General features: G+C 40.3%; 1 protein-coding gene across 1 annotated transcript in view; it reads right to left on the bottom strand.

Moving 5' to 3' along the window:
• VEPH1 (ventricular zone expressed PH domain containing 1) overlaps window positions 1-18,934 on the bottom strand; it is a 915,267-nt gene that overhangs the window by 276,239 nt on the left and 620,094 nt on the right. The window contains exon 12 of the mRNA XM_073578996.1: window positions 10,954-11,088. Within this exon, the coding sequence (XP_073435097.1) occupies window positions 10,954-11,088 (135 nt within the window). The remainder of the gene's footprint in view (window positions 1-10,953; window positions 11,089-18,934) is intronic.

Below are 18,934 nucleotides of genomic sequence, written 5' to 3'. Positions count from 1 at the left end.
GGTAGAACGGGGACAGTTGAATATTGCATGGCTCCCCCCATCATACTCACCCCCTCCTGGCGCGGTCTCTGCACTTCTTGCTTCTCCGATTGTCTCCGGCGCCAGCAGCTCCTTCCAGTGTTCAATGGTCACATGGTACCCCTCATTAAAGTAATGAATATGCGTGCATATTCATTACTTTAATGAGTGGTACCACGTGACCGCTGAACACAGGAAGTGCTGCGGTGCCAGAGACCATCTGAGAAGCAGGGACTGCAGAGACCGCGCCTGGAAGGGGTGAGTATGATCTGACAGCCGCCAGCTCCTGTGCTCCCCCTCCCCCGCCTACCCCCTGGGATAATGACTCGAGTATAAGCCGAGAGGGGCACTTTCAGCCTAAAAAATGGGCTGAAAATCTCGGCTTATACTCGAGTATATACGGTACCTAATTATTATGCACACAGTGTACATACTAAAAGGAAATAACAGCATGATATGGACAGGGCCTAACAAGGTATATTTTGCTGTACTTCTATAAACTTCTATGGAAGTAACTAATGTTCTCATCTACAGTATAATGTGCAGCTATGAAATGACGATGCTTTTTAATTAACCAACTCAAGGACATATGGTTCCTGAAGTCTGAAAAAATATTTCATTGTTCTTGAATCTTAGTTGGGTTATTGTGTAATATTACAGGTAAGCACTTTGTGCGTGTGGGTAATGTGACCCTTGTATAGGAGCTGTAAATGCTGATGTTTCTGCTGAGGTTAAGCACAAACTGCGCACATAACCAACAGGAGTACATCAGGAACTTTACTGCAAAATTACGGGACAGAAAAGAGGAGAACCAATGGGATCCGTGCTTGAGAGTACACCCCCCTCCGATTTCACTGTGACTTATTAAAACAGTCAGTGGCATGCTCTGCGCTTCCTGTTATTACTTATGGAGGAAATGAACTCTTCCTATAAAATAAATGAACCATTTTCATTGGCTCAGTTTACTATTGTTTCTCACTTCATGTACTTTGATTCCCTTCATGCACCATCAAAAAATCAACATTATAGTTCCGAAAGTATTCTAAGTCAGCAAATTCATTTAGCTCGGCTGTAGATTTTAATACACAATTACAATGTTATATACATATGGTTATACACATAAGTATACAGCATATATATAAATATATATATATATATACACACACACACACCACTGGCTGTAAATTATAATAGTAGAAGTCACTGGGGAGATCCCTGGAGATGCGGAATCAAGAGGCAGCACACAGATTGCATGTATACCTGTAGCCATTATTCTGCAATTTTCAGCATTAGGATATATTATTTTTTACAATACATACGGTACTTATTATGAAATACCTTGTTCCTTTTGAAGAAGACATGAGCAAGTTTTGACATCTGAATATGTTTTTAGATAATTTTCCATTAAAGTGTATTATATCTTAAACACAGCACAGAAAGGCATATCCAGAGTGGAAGGAGTCAGGGGGAATTTGTCCCCAGGGAGTGGAATTAGATGTTCTCTAACACAGTTGTCAAATTAACAGCTGGCATGGATAATATGTAAGACACCACTTGCTTGCATTCAATTGTACTAGCATCTTTAATGCACAAATACAATTGAAACACTTACTTTCAATTGGCTTTATGCAATGGTTAAGGACATAGGAATGAAAAGCGTTTTCAACTTTTAACTGTTGCATGATTTATTCCAAAAAATCTTACTGATCTACAATAGAGAAGATGTATTTTATCAAGGCATGAATCCTACTGCTGGATCTTCTTTAAAGCCTCAGTTAGGATTGCTTGCTTAGGGTGAATATAATATTGTTGCTGACTTGCACTTAAAGTATTGTTTGAACTTGGAAGATGCATATAAAGTATTGAAGAAAAGCATTTACCACTTGGTGTTCTTCTTGGTGTTGATTCTAGTGATATATTCATGTAGTGATGGTGGTTCTGGGAATGTATTCCTGTATAGATGTTGGTTCTAGTGATATATTCATGTAGTGATGGTGGTTCTGGGAATGTATTCCTGTATAGATGTTGGTTCTAGTTATATATTCATGTAGTGATGGTGGTTCTGGGAATGTATTCCTGTATAGATGTTGGTTCTAGTTATATATTCATGTAGTGATGGTGGTTCTGGGAATGTATTCCTGTATAGATGTTGGTTCTGGTGATATATTCATGTAGTGATGGAGGTTCTGGTGATGTACTGATGGAGGTTGTGATGTTGTATTTCTGTAATGTTAGTGATTATGGTGATGATGTTTGCTGTGTTGCATTCAGGTATTGATGGTGGTTCTGGTGATATATTCCTGAACTGATGATGGTTTCGGTGATGTATTCTTGTACTGATGGTGGTTGTGATGCTGTATTTCTGTATTGCTGGTGATTCTGATTATATATTTCTGTATGGTTGATGATTCTGCTGATGTATTTCTGTACTATTGGTGGTTCATGTGATGTAGTCATTTACTGTTGGTAGTTATTATGATGTACTTCTGTACTGTTGGCAGTTTAGGTGATGCATTTATCTGCTATTGGTTTTCATGTTTGCATATGTAGCAATCAATAATTTTCAAACAACCTGATACATTGCTATGTTAATACAGTATTGTACCTTCCGACAAGTTAAGGGTTTCTACATATGTATGTTAGGTGTATTCGTTATAAAATTATGCACTGTAGCATGTCAAATCCTAAAAGTGTGTCATATACTCACTGTCAGGATTCGTTTTAGCTTGCGGATATCACATGACCACTCATGCGATTTTCATATTTACAGTCATGTGCCGACTAGCTTCTCTCAGTGAAGCAGTGGCTGTAACTTTTCATCAAAGATTGAGAAAATAAGGTAGGGCAGCAGGTCAGCACGTGACTGTAAGTATGCAAATCGCATATGCACGATTACATAACAACTACTCAAATTACTTAAGTTATGTATAGGAGAGAGAGATAAGCTGAGTTTTTGTCTCGGGTGCAGGAAAACCCAAGCAGCTGCCAATCAGTGAGATCAGTTACTTGGAGCGGGTTGCTCCATCTGCAGGGGCAGAACCACTGAGCTCAGTAATTGGCTGCAGTGCTGTCGACATGATGTCAGCACCACAGCCAATATCGGACCTCAGCACCAGTGGAGACTCAATGGTGTACTTATGGACAGTGATTAAGCTTGGTTTGTGGGGGGGTTTCTCTTTGGAAAAAACTGTGACAAGGGACCACGCTTTTCTAAAAAGGGACAACCCCTTTAAGGCATCTTGCTGAAATGTTGTATCAAAACTGGTTGCCTCAGTTAGAGCTAAGTTTTCATTTTTAACTTCTTAACGATCTAGGATGCATATTTAGAATAGGTCAATTAGGAAACTATGAAGTCAGCACAGGAGCTGAGTCTGCATTATACCAGGAAGACGCCGACTGTGTTACATAGTCGGCAACTGCTTATAACTACAATGGCTGGAACTAACTGATAGCACTGCAGTTTAGCCAATCTCTGACAATGCCATTTAAATTAATTCATTGCAAATGTGTGTGCACTGGCTCCCATTGGCCATGAGCGATGTGATTGTGGCAAACTGTTGGGTTAGCATAGAAACAAGAAGTCTACTGAAGGCCAAGTGACTACCATTTTGGTACCGATTTGAAATTCAGCCACTGGCTGAGTTCCATGGGAATATCTAATTTCTCTAAATGCTGCAATAATGTAGTATTGCAGTATATAGTATAAGCAATCGAACAATCACAAGTTCGAGTTCCATAAAGGGAATAAAAAAGCAACAATATAAAAATAAAATAATGAAATAAAGGAAATCTAAAACTTTGAATCATCTCCTTTTTACCACATAAATAGTAAAACAAATATATATTTGCCATTGCTGTGTCCAACCAAAAAAGCCCAATATGTCAAGATATAAAACTATTAAACCAATATGTTCAATGCAGAAAAAAAAGAAACATCAGAAATGCTGTTTTTGGCACTTCCTCCAAAAATGTAATGAAAAGTGATTAAAACCTTGCAAGTACCTCAAAATGGTATTAATAAAAAAGCTTACTACACCAAAAACAAGACCGTGCACAGCTTGATGGATTTTAACCCCTTTACCCCCAAGGGTGGTTTGCACGTTAATGACGGGGCCAATTTTTACAATTCTGACCACTGTCCCTTTATGAGGTAATAACTCTGAAACGCTTCCATGGATCCCAGTGATTCTGACAATGTTTTCTCATGACAGTTTGTGCTTCACGATAGTGGTAAAGTTTCTTTGATATAACTTGTGTTTATTTGTGAAAAAAAAGGAAATTTGGTGAAAATTTTGAAAATTTCACAATTTTCCAACTTTGAATTTTCATGCCCTTAATTCACAGAGATATGTCACACAAAATACTTAATAAGTAACATTTCCCACATGTCTACTTTACATCAGCACAATTTTGGAACCAACATTTTTTTTGTTAGGAAGTTATAAGGGTTAAAAGTTGACCAGTTATTTCTCATTTTTACATCACCATTTTTTTTTAGGGACCACGTCATATTTGAAGTTACTTTGAGGGGTCTATAGGATAGAAAATACCCAAAGGTGACACCATTCTAAAAACTGCACTCCTCAAGATGCTCAAAACCACATTCAAGAAGTTTATTAACCCTTCAGGTGCTTCACGGAATTTTTGGAAAGTTTAAAAAAAATGAACATTTAACTTTTTTAACAAAAAATTTACTTCAGATCCAATTTGTTTTATTTTACTGAAGGTAACAGGAGAAATTGGACCCCAAAAGTTGTACAATTTGTCCTGAGTACGCTGATATCCCATATATGCAGGAAAACCACAGTTTGGGCGCATGGCAGTGCTCGGAAGGGAAGGCGCACCGTTTGACTTTTTCAACGCAGAATTGGCTGGAATTAAGATCAGACGCATGTCGCATTTGGAGAGCACTTGATGTGCCTAAACAGTGGAAACCCCTCAATTCTAACTCCAACCCTAACTCTAACACACATCTAACCCTATTCCCAAACCTAACCATAACCCTAACCCCAAACTCTAATCCCAACCCTAACCCTAAACCCAACTCTAACCCTAATCCCAACCATAACCGTAATCCTAACTTTAGCCCCAACCCTAACCCTAACTTTAGCCCCAACCCTTACCCTAAATTTAGCCCTATCCCTAACCCTAACCCTAATGGGAAAATGGAAACAAATAAAAAAAATGTATTTTATTATTTTTCCCTAACTAAGAGGGTGATAAAGGGGGTTTGGTTTACTATTTATAGCAGGTTTTTATAGTGGGTTTTTATGTTTGGCAGCTGTCACACACTAAAAGATGCTTTTTATTGCAAAAAATAGTTTTTGCATCACCACATTTTGAGAGCTATAATTTTTCCATATTTTGGCCTACAGAGTCATGTGAGGTCTTCTTTTTTTGCTGGACGAGTTGACGTTTTTATTGGTACCATTTTTGGGCACATGACATTTTTTGATCGCTTTTTATTCTGATTTTTGAGAGACAGAATGAGCAAAAATCACCATTCCACGTGTGGTAAAATTGATAAGGCAGCTTTATTCTTTGGGTCAGTATGATTACATTGATACCTCATTTATATTTTTTTTACATTTTGGCGCTTTTATATAATAAAAATTTTTATAGAAAAAATAATTGTTTTTGCATCGCTTTATTCTGACAGCTATAACTTTTTTATTTTTTTGCTGATGAGGCTGCATTGTGGCTCATTTTTTGCAGGACAAGATGATGTTTTCAGTGGTACCATGGGTATTTATATTGGTCTTTTTGATTGCCTGTTACTCCACTTTTTGTTCAGCGGTATGATGATAAAGCATTGTTTTTTGCCTTTTTTTTATGGTGTTCACTAAAGGGGTTAACTAATGGGACAGTTTTATAGGTCTGGTCATTACTTTTATTGTTTAGATTTTTTTTCACTCAAATATTTATTTAGTGATCAAATAAATCTTGATTTTTATATTATTATTATTTTTATACTTTTACGATTATTTAAAAAAATTTTTTTATTTCATTCTAAGTTTTACTCTTTGTCCCACTATGGGACACTCATTTTGTAAAGGCTGATCACTTCTATAGCATGCAGATAGCACTGCAGTTTCTATACACTAACCTGAGAGACTTTCTGACGTGCACTGTGCATGACAGGAAGTCTTTCAGGCCTGGAGACCCGGATGTCATCATGAAGACATTGGGTCTCCACGGCAGCGATCGGGATCCCACAGCACTCTGATCCAAAGGCAGAGGAGCTGTCAGCCCCTCTGCTGGCTCCAGAACGCTGTCATCTTGTTTGATCGCAGTGTTCCGGGGTTAAAGTGCCTGGTTCTTAGTGCCGGGTGTCAGCCGTGAGTGCGGCCGATCGGCTATGACGTTCTATCCCGTCCATGGGAATTAAGTCCCAGAGCACATGGACGGGATAGTACGTCTAATGGCAGAGAAGGGTTAAAGTAAAAAAAAAAGGCGACACAAATTAAACATTTTTTATTTTGTTTACAAATTTATTTTTCTTTTCACTAAAATAACTAAATAACTGAACAAATTTAGTATTGCCGTTATTTTACTGACAAGGAGAATAATGTTGCAAGGTCATTTTTACAACTATGATGTTGGAATTTATTTTTTTTTCATGATATTATTAATGGAGTCATTCAAAAGGATAACTTGCACTGCAAAAACATACCTTTATAAGGTGATAGAATTATAAAACAGCTATGGCACCGTTATAACAACTGGAGGGAAAAACAAAAAAATCTCAAAAATAAAAAACTCCTAGGTCATAAAGAAGTAAAACATCTCTGAAAGCTACACTGTTATTTGTTGCTATAAGCAATAAAGTTTTTTCTTTTGGAGAATATGGCAAGTCTACCCCAAGATTCTGGAGAAACCTTTAGGAACCTTGAGAAAATGCTCAATGCATAGGCTAATGACTTGCTGTATATTATTCTTTTCTCTCGACTATGCAAAAAAAATTACAGCTGTTTTATCATAATTAGTGTTGAGCATTCCGATACTGGAAATATCGGGTATCGGCCGATATTCACTGTATCGGAATTCCGATACCGAGTACCGATATTTTTTCAATATCGGATACCGGAATCGGAAGTCCCCATAATGCAATGAGCCACTGTTGTGGCTGTGATTGGCTGCTGAAATGATGTCATCATGATGCGCCGTCTGTGCGCATCATGATGCGCTGTCTGTGCCGACTGCAGGGGGCCTGTACCGACTGCGGGGGGCCTGTACGGGCCTGCCGGGGGCTTGTGCCGGCTGCCGGGTGCCTGTGCCGGCTGCCGGGGGTCTGTGCGGGCCTGCCGGGGGTCTTGTGTGTGTGCAGGCATCGTCCGATGGGACTACAAGTCCCATCGGGCGATGCCTGCTACAATGACAGTGATTGTATGTATGTATGTAGTATGTATGTATGTATGTTGTATGAATGTAGTATGTATGTAGTATGTATGTAGTATGAATGTAGTATATATGTAGTATGTATGTAGTATGTATGTAGTATATATGTAGTAAGTATGTAGTATGTACTGTATGTCTGTAGCATGTTGTATGTATGTAGTATGTATGTATGTATGTATGTTGTATGAATGTAGTATGTATGTAGTATGTATGTACGTAGTATGTATATATATATATTTTTTTTTTTACATTCAACACATTAGCCGGATGATGGGACTACTACTGTCCCATCATTGGCTAATGTGTCAATCACTGTCATTGTAGCAGGCATCGCCCGATGGGACTTGTAGTCCCATCGGACGATGCCTGCACACACATAAGACCCCCAGCAGGCCCGCACAGACCCCCGGCAGCGGCTTAAGCCCCCGGCAGCCCCGTACAGACCCCCGGCAGCCGGCACATGCCCCCGGCAGGCCCGTACAGACCCCCGGCAGCCGGCACAAGCCCCCGGCAGGCCCGTACAGACCCCCGGCAGCGGCTTAAGCCCCCGGCATGCCCGTACAGACCCCCGGCAGCCGGCACAAGCCCCCGGCAGGCCCATACAGACCCCCGGCAGCCGGCACAAGCCCCCGGCAGGCCCGTACAGACCCCTGCCAGCCGGCACAAGCCCCCGGCAGGCCCGCACAGACCCCCAGCAGCCAGCACAAGCCCCCGGCAGGCCCGTACAGACCCCCAGCAGCCGGCACAAGCCCCCGGCAGGCCCATACAGACCCCCAGCAGGCCCGCACAGACCCCGCCCGCACACACAGACGCGCAAAGTGTCCGCCCACGCACCGCCCACACTCTTCCCCCCTCCCGAACTGGATGCGCAAGTAAAGAAAGGGGTTTTTTTCATTGCGATATTTCTGTCCCATTGACTTGAATGGGACTTCCAGTAACGGAATTGGCGATACCCGATACTTTTTTTGTATCGAGCCGATCCAATCCGATCCGATATTTCTCTATATCGGATGGTATCGCTCAACACTAATCATAATACATAAGTGCCAATCTACTTTTTTAGATATTGGTGTGTAAACTTCACACTAAACCTCAAGCAGCTTGGATTAGCTGTCTCTCCACTCTTCCTACAGACTCTGGGACCCTGATTTCCAATGTCTAGGGTGAAGTATCCACAATCAATGAAGGTTTCGGGAGCCATGTCATCTGCTGGTATAGGTAAACTGTGTTTTATCAAGACAGTGCAGCCGTCTACCAGGAAATTTTAGAGCACTTTATGCTTCCCACTGCCGACAAGCTTATTGGAGATGGAAATTTCATTCTCCAGCAGGACTTGGCACCTGTCCAAACTGCCAAAAGTACCAATACCTGGTTTAAAAACAACAGTATCACTGTGCTTGATTGTCCAGCAAACTCGCCTGACCTTAATTCCATAGAGAATCTATGGGGTATTGTCAAGAGGAAGATGAGAGACACCAGACCCAATAATGCAGACAAGCAGAAGGCTGTTATCAAAGCAACCTGGGCTTCCATAACACCTCAGCAGTGCCGCAGGCTAATTGCCTCCATGCCACGCTGCATTGATGCAGTAATTGGTGCCGAAGGATCCCCGACCAAGTATTGAGTGCATGTACTGAACATACATTTCAGTAGGCCAACATTTCAGATTTTAAAATCATTTTTTCAAGCTGGTGTTATAAAGTATTTTAATTTACTGAGATAATTACTTTTGGGATTTTATTGGCTGTAAGCCATAATCATCAACATTAACAGAAATAAACACTGGAAATAGATCACTCTGTTTGTAATGACTCTATCTAATATATACAGTATCACTTTTTGTATTGAAGAACTTAAATAAATTAACTTTTTGATGATATTCTAATTTTGTTAGATGCACCTGTGTATATACCCTCCATCCTGGTATATGTCCCTTATCTTGGGCCCCAACCTGGTATATATATCCCTCATCCTCATAAATATATACATATATAATATATATATATCCATTCTGCCACAATTCTTTAATGTATAGAAAAATATTAAACCAGTATACTCCCCAGGTGTAAACAGAGAAGTCATGGGGCCCAATAGCAGAAGTATAATGCAGTCCCCATAGTCCTACACACAATATATTGCACCCTTCATAGTCCTTCTTATAACATAATGTACCCCTCATATTCTTCAATACAGTGTAATGCACGTTTCATAGTCCTTCCTATAGTATAATGCACTCCTCATAGTCCTACAAATAATATAATGCACCCTCCATAATCCTCTATACAGTATAATGAGCCCCCCATTGTCCTCCATACAGTAATATTGCACAGCCCATAGTCATCCATGTAGTATAATGCACAATCTATAGTCCTCCATATAGTATAATGCATAGCCAATAATCCTACATGTAGTATAATGCACAACCAATGCAGACCATCCTTGTATATGTCCCCATCTTGTTATATGTCCTTCATTTTGGTATATGTCCCCATCCTGGTATATGTCCCCATTGAGTTATATTGCCCTCATCCTGGTATATGGCCCATATCCTGGTATATGGCGAGCTTCCTGATATATGTGCTCCATCTTGGTATATGTCCCCATCCTGGTATATGGCCCTAATTATGACCATCGTTTTGGTATTTGTCCCCATCTGGATATATGGCCCTCATCCTGGTATATTGCCTCTGATTATCTTGGCAGCTTGTATTATGGACCTGATGAGTCTCTATACCGCAATACACTTCAACTAAATGTGTGGAAGAGGACGCACATCCAGCTGAACTAAGGGCTGACGTTAATGGGTCCCTCATCCAACTGACCCAGTCGCAGGGGCAGCCACTGCGATGGCGGTCATTATGCCCGTGGACAAAAGAATGTCACTGGTTGAATGATTTTAGAATGAACGATTGTTCAAGGAACTATCATAATGCTAACTGAGTATGACACATTTCAGTCCACATTGTCAGCTATAGGTGTTCAACCTGGCCTTACATGTGACAAAGGGCAAAATGTATAAAGGATATTCCTTTGAACGAAAATCTTTCATCTCACAAATAACTAAACAGAGCCTCCTTCCTCTCAAATTAAGACTGTTTGTGAAATTATGATCAATCGTCTAAAATTATTATTTGTAGCTATTTTTTTAACTGATGAACGATCATTTTGGCTGCAGTCGCTCCCTTTTATTAATTTTAATCTAATATGTATGGGGTCTTATTAGAAATGCACATCTAGTGAACAGATAACTTAAATGTATGGCCAGCTTCATGTATAAGAGCCAGTATGTATATTTATCCTAAACTTCACGAACAGTGGAAGTCAAACATCAGACTGTAAACGTTGATAATTTGGTAATTTTGAGATTTACTTCATGCCAAGAAACTATGTCCTATATTATAGTTTATACATTGATTTATACCTTAGAGAAAGCTAATCACCAATGTTCTGAATTCAGGATATTACATTCTGCTGTTAATTTAAACTAGCTTTATTATATTATCATTTTACTAGTCAAGTATTATATGCTTGAATCACCTTTTTTTGAGGAAACAGAGACTGGATTATGGATGCTTCGAAGCTATGCGTTCCTTTCAGTTGGGTTTTCTCCCAGAGTGTTTTAAGCACTTGCATTGAAGTAGTCTGTGTACACAAAGGCTCGGAAAACAAGCTCTAAAAGAAAAGAGAACATGTAATAGATCACATCAGAGTGTGTAATGATGATGAACATGTATTTTGACAAATAATACAATGCTATATTTCTGATAATATTTCATTAGAAAACTGACATATTTCTTAGGAAAGCTGTTATAACCATTTTTGTGCCAATGAAAATACCTGTAATTTTTTAATACACTTTGCGGGAACCTTATCATTGCGTTTTTAAGACAATCTGCAACCTATATACACATATTGGCATAGTGGGCTATGCCCTTTTACTATGCACAGCCTACTGAACTAGCACAAAAAAGCAAATATATTCAGTTTTTGCACAAATATTGCTTGTGTCAAATTTAGTGACTTTTATTACTTAAGGAAACTGACATATAGGAGATAATGTATTTTCTCTTTGTTTTTAAGTCAAATGTCAGTTTGAAAGTCAGAGGATTAGCTAGACTAGACACAAATGTAAAATATGAGTGAATAGTATTCGGTCATCAAAGATCATTGAAAGGGTTATCTGGTTATATGCTATGTAAGGCATGGATGACCTATCTTATAGAAAGGTCATCAAAATCAGATTGGTGAAGGCCATACATCCGATAACACCACTGATCAGCTGCTACAAACTCCGTGGAGGCCAGTGGTAAACACTGAATGAAGCTGCATTGCATTGCTCTGTGTAATGTGTAGATGATGCTGCCAGGTACTGCAAAGCAGCCTTTATTTTCTAAACCTTTAGATGTTTAAATCTGACTGATGCAACTAAGAATCAGCTGATCAATGGGGGGTTAGGGAGGGAATGTCTGACCATCACTGTCGTGATATATGGTTGAACTATTTTAATGCATACATTCAGGGGAAAGTAAAAATGTCACAGTGCTTTTTGATTGTTATGTGCAGTAGCTTTGTGGACTACCATATTTATTTACACTGTTCAGCAGATTGTGGTGCAGAGTTCTGCATAATTTCCTAAGAAAAAGTTTTTGGCATTGTTGGTAACATTATAGACACAGAGGAGATACAGGCCGCTCACAGTCACTATTTCTACAAGCCTGACAACTAAAATTATACCATATTTTTTGGACTATAAGATGCACCGGACCATAAGACGCACCCCAAATTTTCAGAAGGAAAATAGAGAAAAAAATGTGTCAACTGGGGGTCCGTCTTACAGTTCAAATTCAGCTTACCGGGAGGATCATCGGCACAGGTGGAGGAGTGGTCACAGGGGAGTGTGGCCACAGAGGTTGTTCGGTGGTCCAGGCTGGTGCGGTGGCCTCCGGTAAATCCCATCCCAGACTGGTGCAGTGGTGGTGCTCTCGGGTTCACAGTGGTTCCACCAGTATTTTCAACAGGTTCGGCGGTGGTGCGGTGGGGCTCTGCCGGCATTTTGCGACAGGTTCAGTAATGATGCTCTGAGGTGTGGCGGGGCTCTGCCTGCATTTGGTGAAAACCCGGAGGCCCCCTGCAGATCCATTGCTGCGATGTGGTGGCCTTCGGGAAAATGCCTGCTGGGAGCGGCACATGCTCAGATTCAGATCTCGACCTCTGGCCTTTCACCAAAAGTCAGCAGAGCCCTTCCGCACCACAGACCATCACCGCCATACCACAGAGCATCACCGCCGCACCACAGAGCATAACCACAGCACCAGCCTGGGAAGGGAGGCTGCATCGCTCTGCAGCGTTTGACCGTGACCACCGCCACAGTATTTTGTAAGTATATTCTAATTATAAGACGCACCCCCATTTTCCCAAAAACATTTTTGGGAAAAAAGTGCATCTTATAGTCCAAAAAAATACGGTACTTAATATCCATCTCTATCAATTTCTAGATCTATGAGTAAGGAGCAAGTAAAGGACTACAGCATTTAAAGTCTCCTCCTTCTCTACCCACCAGTAAAATGAATAGAATGTGCAGTCAAAATGAAGTTCATAAACCTCGAAGAGCAATCATTCTTTTAATTCTAGATTAGAAACTCAAATTTATACACACAGATGAAAATCTAAGAGGTAGCCCTTTCAGCTTACCTTTATAAAAAAGAAAACTCCTCACTAAATATTAAACCTTTCTAATGGTGCATGGATAAAACAAAGTATCAATTCTTTTAAAAACTAATAGCTGACTTAGGTTTGCCAATTTTTTGCATGCTGTTGTATGTTGAGAAGATTTACAATAAATTTGATTAATATGTTAATATACTTAAGGCCTCATGTGTTTATTCATGTATGCAAAAATGGAACTGTGTCATCAGTGTGTCAGTTTTCCACTAGTGTTTTTCACACATGAATAAGTAAATTATAAAGTTTCTCCTACCCTTTGTAATGTTAATCTCAGACAGCACACAGACTGCAAACTGTTGCCATCCATGTGCTACCCATGGTTTTCACAGAATGAAAGACATGTAGTGGAGCTTTTTATCCATGAGGCTGAAAAATTTTTTTGCACTTACACACATACGTCTTATACATCTTCATTTAAGAATTTATATTTCACTACACTATGTTGAAAAGTAAAAGGATTCTGGTGAACTATGACATTGTTTTTACAGTACAGTTTTGCTGTTATCGTTCAGTATATTGTCCTTTTTTTACCTATAGTTTAATTAATGGAACAAAAGCGCTTAACTTCACCATGTAAATGCCCATGTAAAATTAATGCAATCCAAGCATTGCTGAGTAATGGTAAATATACTGAATACAGTGGGGAAAATAAGTATTTGATACACTGCTGATTTTGCAAGTTTTCCCACCTACAAAGAATGGAAAGGTCTGTAATTTTTGTCATAGGTACACTTCAACTGTGAGAGACAGAATCTAAAAAATAAAAAAACAAAATCACATTTCATGATTTTTAAATCATTAAATTGCATGAAATAAGTATTTGTTCACCTACCAACCAGCAAGAATTCTGTCTCTCACAGACCTGTTAGTTTCTCTTTAAGAAACCCGCCTACTGTGCCCTCATTACCTGTATTAATTGCACTTGTTTTAACACGTTACCTGTGTAAAAGACACCAGCTCACCCACTCAATAAATTTCGCTCCAACCTCTCCACCATGGCCAAGACCAAAGAGCTGTCTAAGGACACCAGGGACAAGACTGTAGACCTGCACAAGGCTGGGATTGGCTACAGGACAATAGGCAAGCAGCTTGGTGAGAAGGTACCAACTGTTGGAACAATTATTTGAAAATGGAAGAAACACAAGATGACTGTCAATCTTCTTTGGTCTGGGGCTCTATGCAAGATCTTGCCTAGTGGGGTAAGGATGTTTCTGAGAAAGGATAGAAATCAGACCAGAACTACATGGGAGGATGTGGTTCATTACCTGAACAGAGCTGGGACCGCAAAGTTACAGTTAGCAAGACACTACACCTGCAGGGCATGCAAGGTCCCCCTGATAACGCCAGCACATGTCCAGGCCCATTTGAAGTTCACCAATGACCGTCTGGATCAGGGTTCCCCAACTCCAGTCCTCAAGGCCCACCAACAGGTCATGTTCTCAGGATTTCCTTAGTATTGCCCGGGTGATAATTGCTTCACCTGTACAATACAAGGGAAATCCTGAAAACATGACCTGTTGGTGGGCCTTGAGGACTGGAGTTGGGGAACCCTGGTCTGGATGATCCAAAGGAGGCATGGGAGAACGTCATGTTGTCAGCTGAAACTAAAATAGAACTTTTTGATGTTAACTCAACTCACCTTGTTTGGAATAAGAAGGATGACTACAAACCCATAACACCATCCCAACCATGAAGCATGGAGGGGGAAACATTATACTTGGGGGGATGCATTTCTGCAAAGGGGAAAGGATGACTGCACTATATTGAAGGGTAGATGGATGGGGTCATGTATAGTGAGATTTTGGCCAACAACCTCCTTCCCTCAGTAAGAGAATTGAAGATGGGTCAGGGTCTTCCAGCATGACAATGACCTGAAACACAGAGCCAGAGCAGCTAAGGAGTGCCGTAAGAAGCACTTCAAGGTCCTGGAGTGGCCTAGCCAGTCTCCAGACCTGAACCCAATAGAAAATCTTTCAAGAAAGCTGAAACTCAATGTTGCCCAGCAACAGCCCCGAAACATGAAAGATCTGGAAAAGATCTGCATGGAGGAGTGGAAAAAAATCCCTCCTGCAGTGTGTGCAAACTTGGTTAACAACTGCAGAAAACGTCTGACCTGACCTCTGTAATTGCACACAAAGGTTTCTGTACCAAATATTAAATTCTGTTTTTATATTGTAACAAATGCTTATTTTATGTAATAAAATGCAAATTAATTATGTAGAAATCATACAATGTAATTTTCTGTTTTTTTTTTTAAGATTATGTCTTTCACAGTTGAAGTATACAGAAAATTACAGATCTCGCCATTCTTTGTAAGTGGAAAAACTTGCAAAATTGGCAGTGTATCTGTTAGGGATGGCAGAACACACTAAATAATAAATAATAGAAAGTGCGTTTGCCGCCCGGAGTCCACCATGCAGAAGGTGTTACACTGATGCTAGGTAATGGCGGACACGCAATATGGCGGTATATTGTACGCGGGTTGAATGTCACCCGGTGTGCGCTGGGTGTACTCTGTTGATTCACAGAGGCGCCAAAGCAATAAACTTAAATACTGAGCCTGTTGGACTCACAGGTCTCAGCAGAATGCACACACGGTATATGGTCACAGGACTAGGGCCCAAGTCAGTGTCCATCTAGACCTACTGTGCGTGTGGCGTCGCTACCGCGAACGCCGACAAGTGCTGCTGACTGCAGCATGGCGGCTGACGCAGCCGCTATACGACAATGTCCAGGATGGGGCGCACTGTCCTGTGGAGATATGCACTGGGGCCTGTAGCGTGCCACTGACTGGCGCTGACCTTGTGACTAAGTCCCTATCCACACATGTAATATCATAGGGAGGGGGATCTTAATGAGTCATTCGCAGGTTCATGCATCCATCATCATTCACACATGTAGCAAGTAGAGTCTATACTAGCGCATGGCCGAGCGGCCATGCAAACCTTTTATAGCCAAGACCTTCCGGAAGCTTCCAGATCCCTGAGATGGACCAATCAGATCTGGAGAAAGACCTGTGCATGTGACTCCCTATCTCCAATGGGAGATCATCTCGTGAGCATGCTCAGAGTAGCGACAGAAGGACTTAGCCTCTGGAGCGGTTTGCAGCTGAGCAGCCTGCATTGCTATTGCTGGCCCAAAGGTGGCAGTAACAGCCAGACCCACAGAGCAGGTCTGGGCAGAGTGTCGGGAACGACGGGGCTGCTGAGCAAGCTCCTCTGCGGTCAATGGAGCATGGGAGACCGCAGAATGTGAGGCTCTGAATTCCTGCTGTGCCGCTGCAGGAACCCAACGCCTAACAGTATCAAAAACTTATTTTCCCCACTGTGCAAAAGAAAATAAGAAAGCTCTTTTCTTATTTCAGCATCCACAAATCCATAACATTTAGATAAATAAATTCCTTTCCAAGGAATAGAAGAAGGAGTTCACCTAAAATAATAACACTGTAAAAGACTTGATGCAAGATAACTATATTCCAAGACAGGATCAAGTTCTATTTGTCTGGCGCACCTTCCTTGATAAGGATTTAGCTCTATACTGATTCTGAGTTATCAGCCTCTACTTTACTACTTTGTACTTACCCAGGAGTGTTAAATGACATGACGATATGAGTTAAAGAGTGAAACAGAATTTTTGCTGTTAATATAAAATTGTGCAATGTGTAAGACAATGGGAAATCATGATCCAACATACACTTTTGAAATCTCAGAAAAAGCAACGTGTTAGACTAAAGGTGTAATATACCGTATAAAATGCCAGTCCCGGAAACATTACATAAACAGGACAAAAAATGAATTGTGAGTAAGATGGAAAGAACATATTTATAATACCAAAAGACAGTTCACTGGGCATCCTTTATCACTACATTATAAATTGACATATAATGGGAATATAATGGGAAGTTCTTTCTGGGGTGTGGAAAAACATTGGAGAGAGGGAGACTTTACAAAACTAATGTCGAGGGCAGAAAGCAGATGGATTTTCACATTAAACACTTTTAAACTAGTAGTTTCAGTAGTGCGATGGAACTATTTTCCTTTTAAAAACAAACAAAAAAAATTAGAATTGGATCCGGAAACAAGGTACTTGCCTAAAGACTGCCACAAACAGCAGGTGTAATCCCTGATGAATGTGGTCGCAACCGCAAAACGCGTTGGGCAACCTAGCACTGTTTTTTCCGAGAGAGAGCCCATACTGCTTTATTGACTTCACACACATGAAAGATGGCGGCTTCTTTGAACGAGGTTCAGTATAGGAGTGACTGGCTGGCACCATACTGACACCGTTCACTACACAAACCTTACATGGATCTACAACCAGTAACCAGTGTTCAAGAGCCGTGTTGCTCGAAACGTGTATGGTCTAATTACACATCACCCACTGTCATTGCTGTGCCATCTGAGATGTCTGTTTTGTCATTTTGAATTTTTTAAGGATCATCCAATAAAAATTTTCTAATTTTTAAATAAGACCTGTGAGTGAGCTGGATCCACTTCTATCTTTATTGCCTTGGACGCTGTGCAGCAGTGAGGAAGCCATGCTCCTTCATGTGCTTGGAATTTCATCTCGGGTGAGCTGAATGTTCTCTTTTGTTTTTGCTAATGTGTCTGCTTTTCGTGCTCCCTGCATATGACACAGCTTTATATATTGTGACAGACCAAGTTAGTCTGCTGATTTTTCCATAATATAAGGGGTGTTTTTGTATTTTTTGGACTTCTTTTTTTCAATTTTTTAATTATGAGACAACACCGGAGCCAACTCCAGGCAGGAACGAGCTGCAAAGCTATTCAGCACTGGCAGTGCTGGTTTCACTGAGACTTGTACAGACAAATTTCATGTGTGATCTGGAGAAATTATTATTAAAAGAGACTCGCATTTGGTGGGATTATACCACCTTGGAGAATTATCTCCCAAAAAATATGATTCCCCGAGGACTCCGTATAAAGAAAATCCCTACCACGGTGTATTCTAATGACTTTGTTCAGGAATGGAACATAATTTTATTGGAGTGTTCAATTAAATTGATCCAGTTAATCATCCGGTATGAAGATCATGAACTAAAAAAAGTACAAAATGATATTTCTATACAAAAGGACAAACTCAAAAAAACTGTATCTGTTGAAAGGTTTGAATCTCTTAATAAGGAAATTGAGGGCAAAATTGCTGATCTTGAAAATCAGATCATTTCCTATAAAAAGAGAAAATTTAATCGTGATGTGGTTGACTATGAAAAGGATCAAGTATATGAATGGGGTAGGTGGGAGAAGTTACCCCGCACCCCAAGATCGATTCTAAAAAAAACGCACACCGAATAAGAACAAGCAGAGAAATCACAAACCTTCATTAGTTGCTTTTTCCTCGTTGGAGACTGTGATTTCTGATGTGTCTGTGGACACATTACATTACTGTTCATTAGTTAAGTTATTTCAAAAGTCCACGGACATCAAAAAACGTGGCAGAAGGAAAGGCCGCAAACATCGTGCCTGCAAATACTCTGTTGGACAGACAGCTCCGCAACATGAACAAACGACATTAGATGTCCTTAACTTGTCATCATACAATCTTTCTCCATCGGAATATAGTCTCCTTTCTAAAGGAATGAACTTTGCTCCATTTGATCACAGATTGGACGTTTTCAATACAATTAAAGACATAATTAAAATTATTAGGGACTTGACTGTTAAAAAGCACTTTTGGTCAGAGGAATCAGTAATTACCAGCTACGCTGAAGTCATTGTCAATGAATTTAAGAATCTTGCATTTTGTGAGCAGCAAGCATTAATTGATCTGAAGG

Source organism: Dendrobates tinctorius, unplaced genomic scaffold (assembly GCF_039654945.1).
Source record: "Dendrobates tinctorius isolate UK_male_01 unplaced genomic scaffold, ASM3965494v1 ptg000060l, whole genome shotgun sequence".
Classification (NCBI taxonomy): Eukaryota; Metazoa; Chordata; class Amphibia; order Anura; family Dendrobatidae; genus Dendrobates; species Dendrobates tinctorius.
This window is presented reverse-complemented; position numbering and strand designations above follow the sequence as displayed.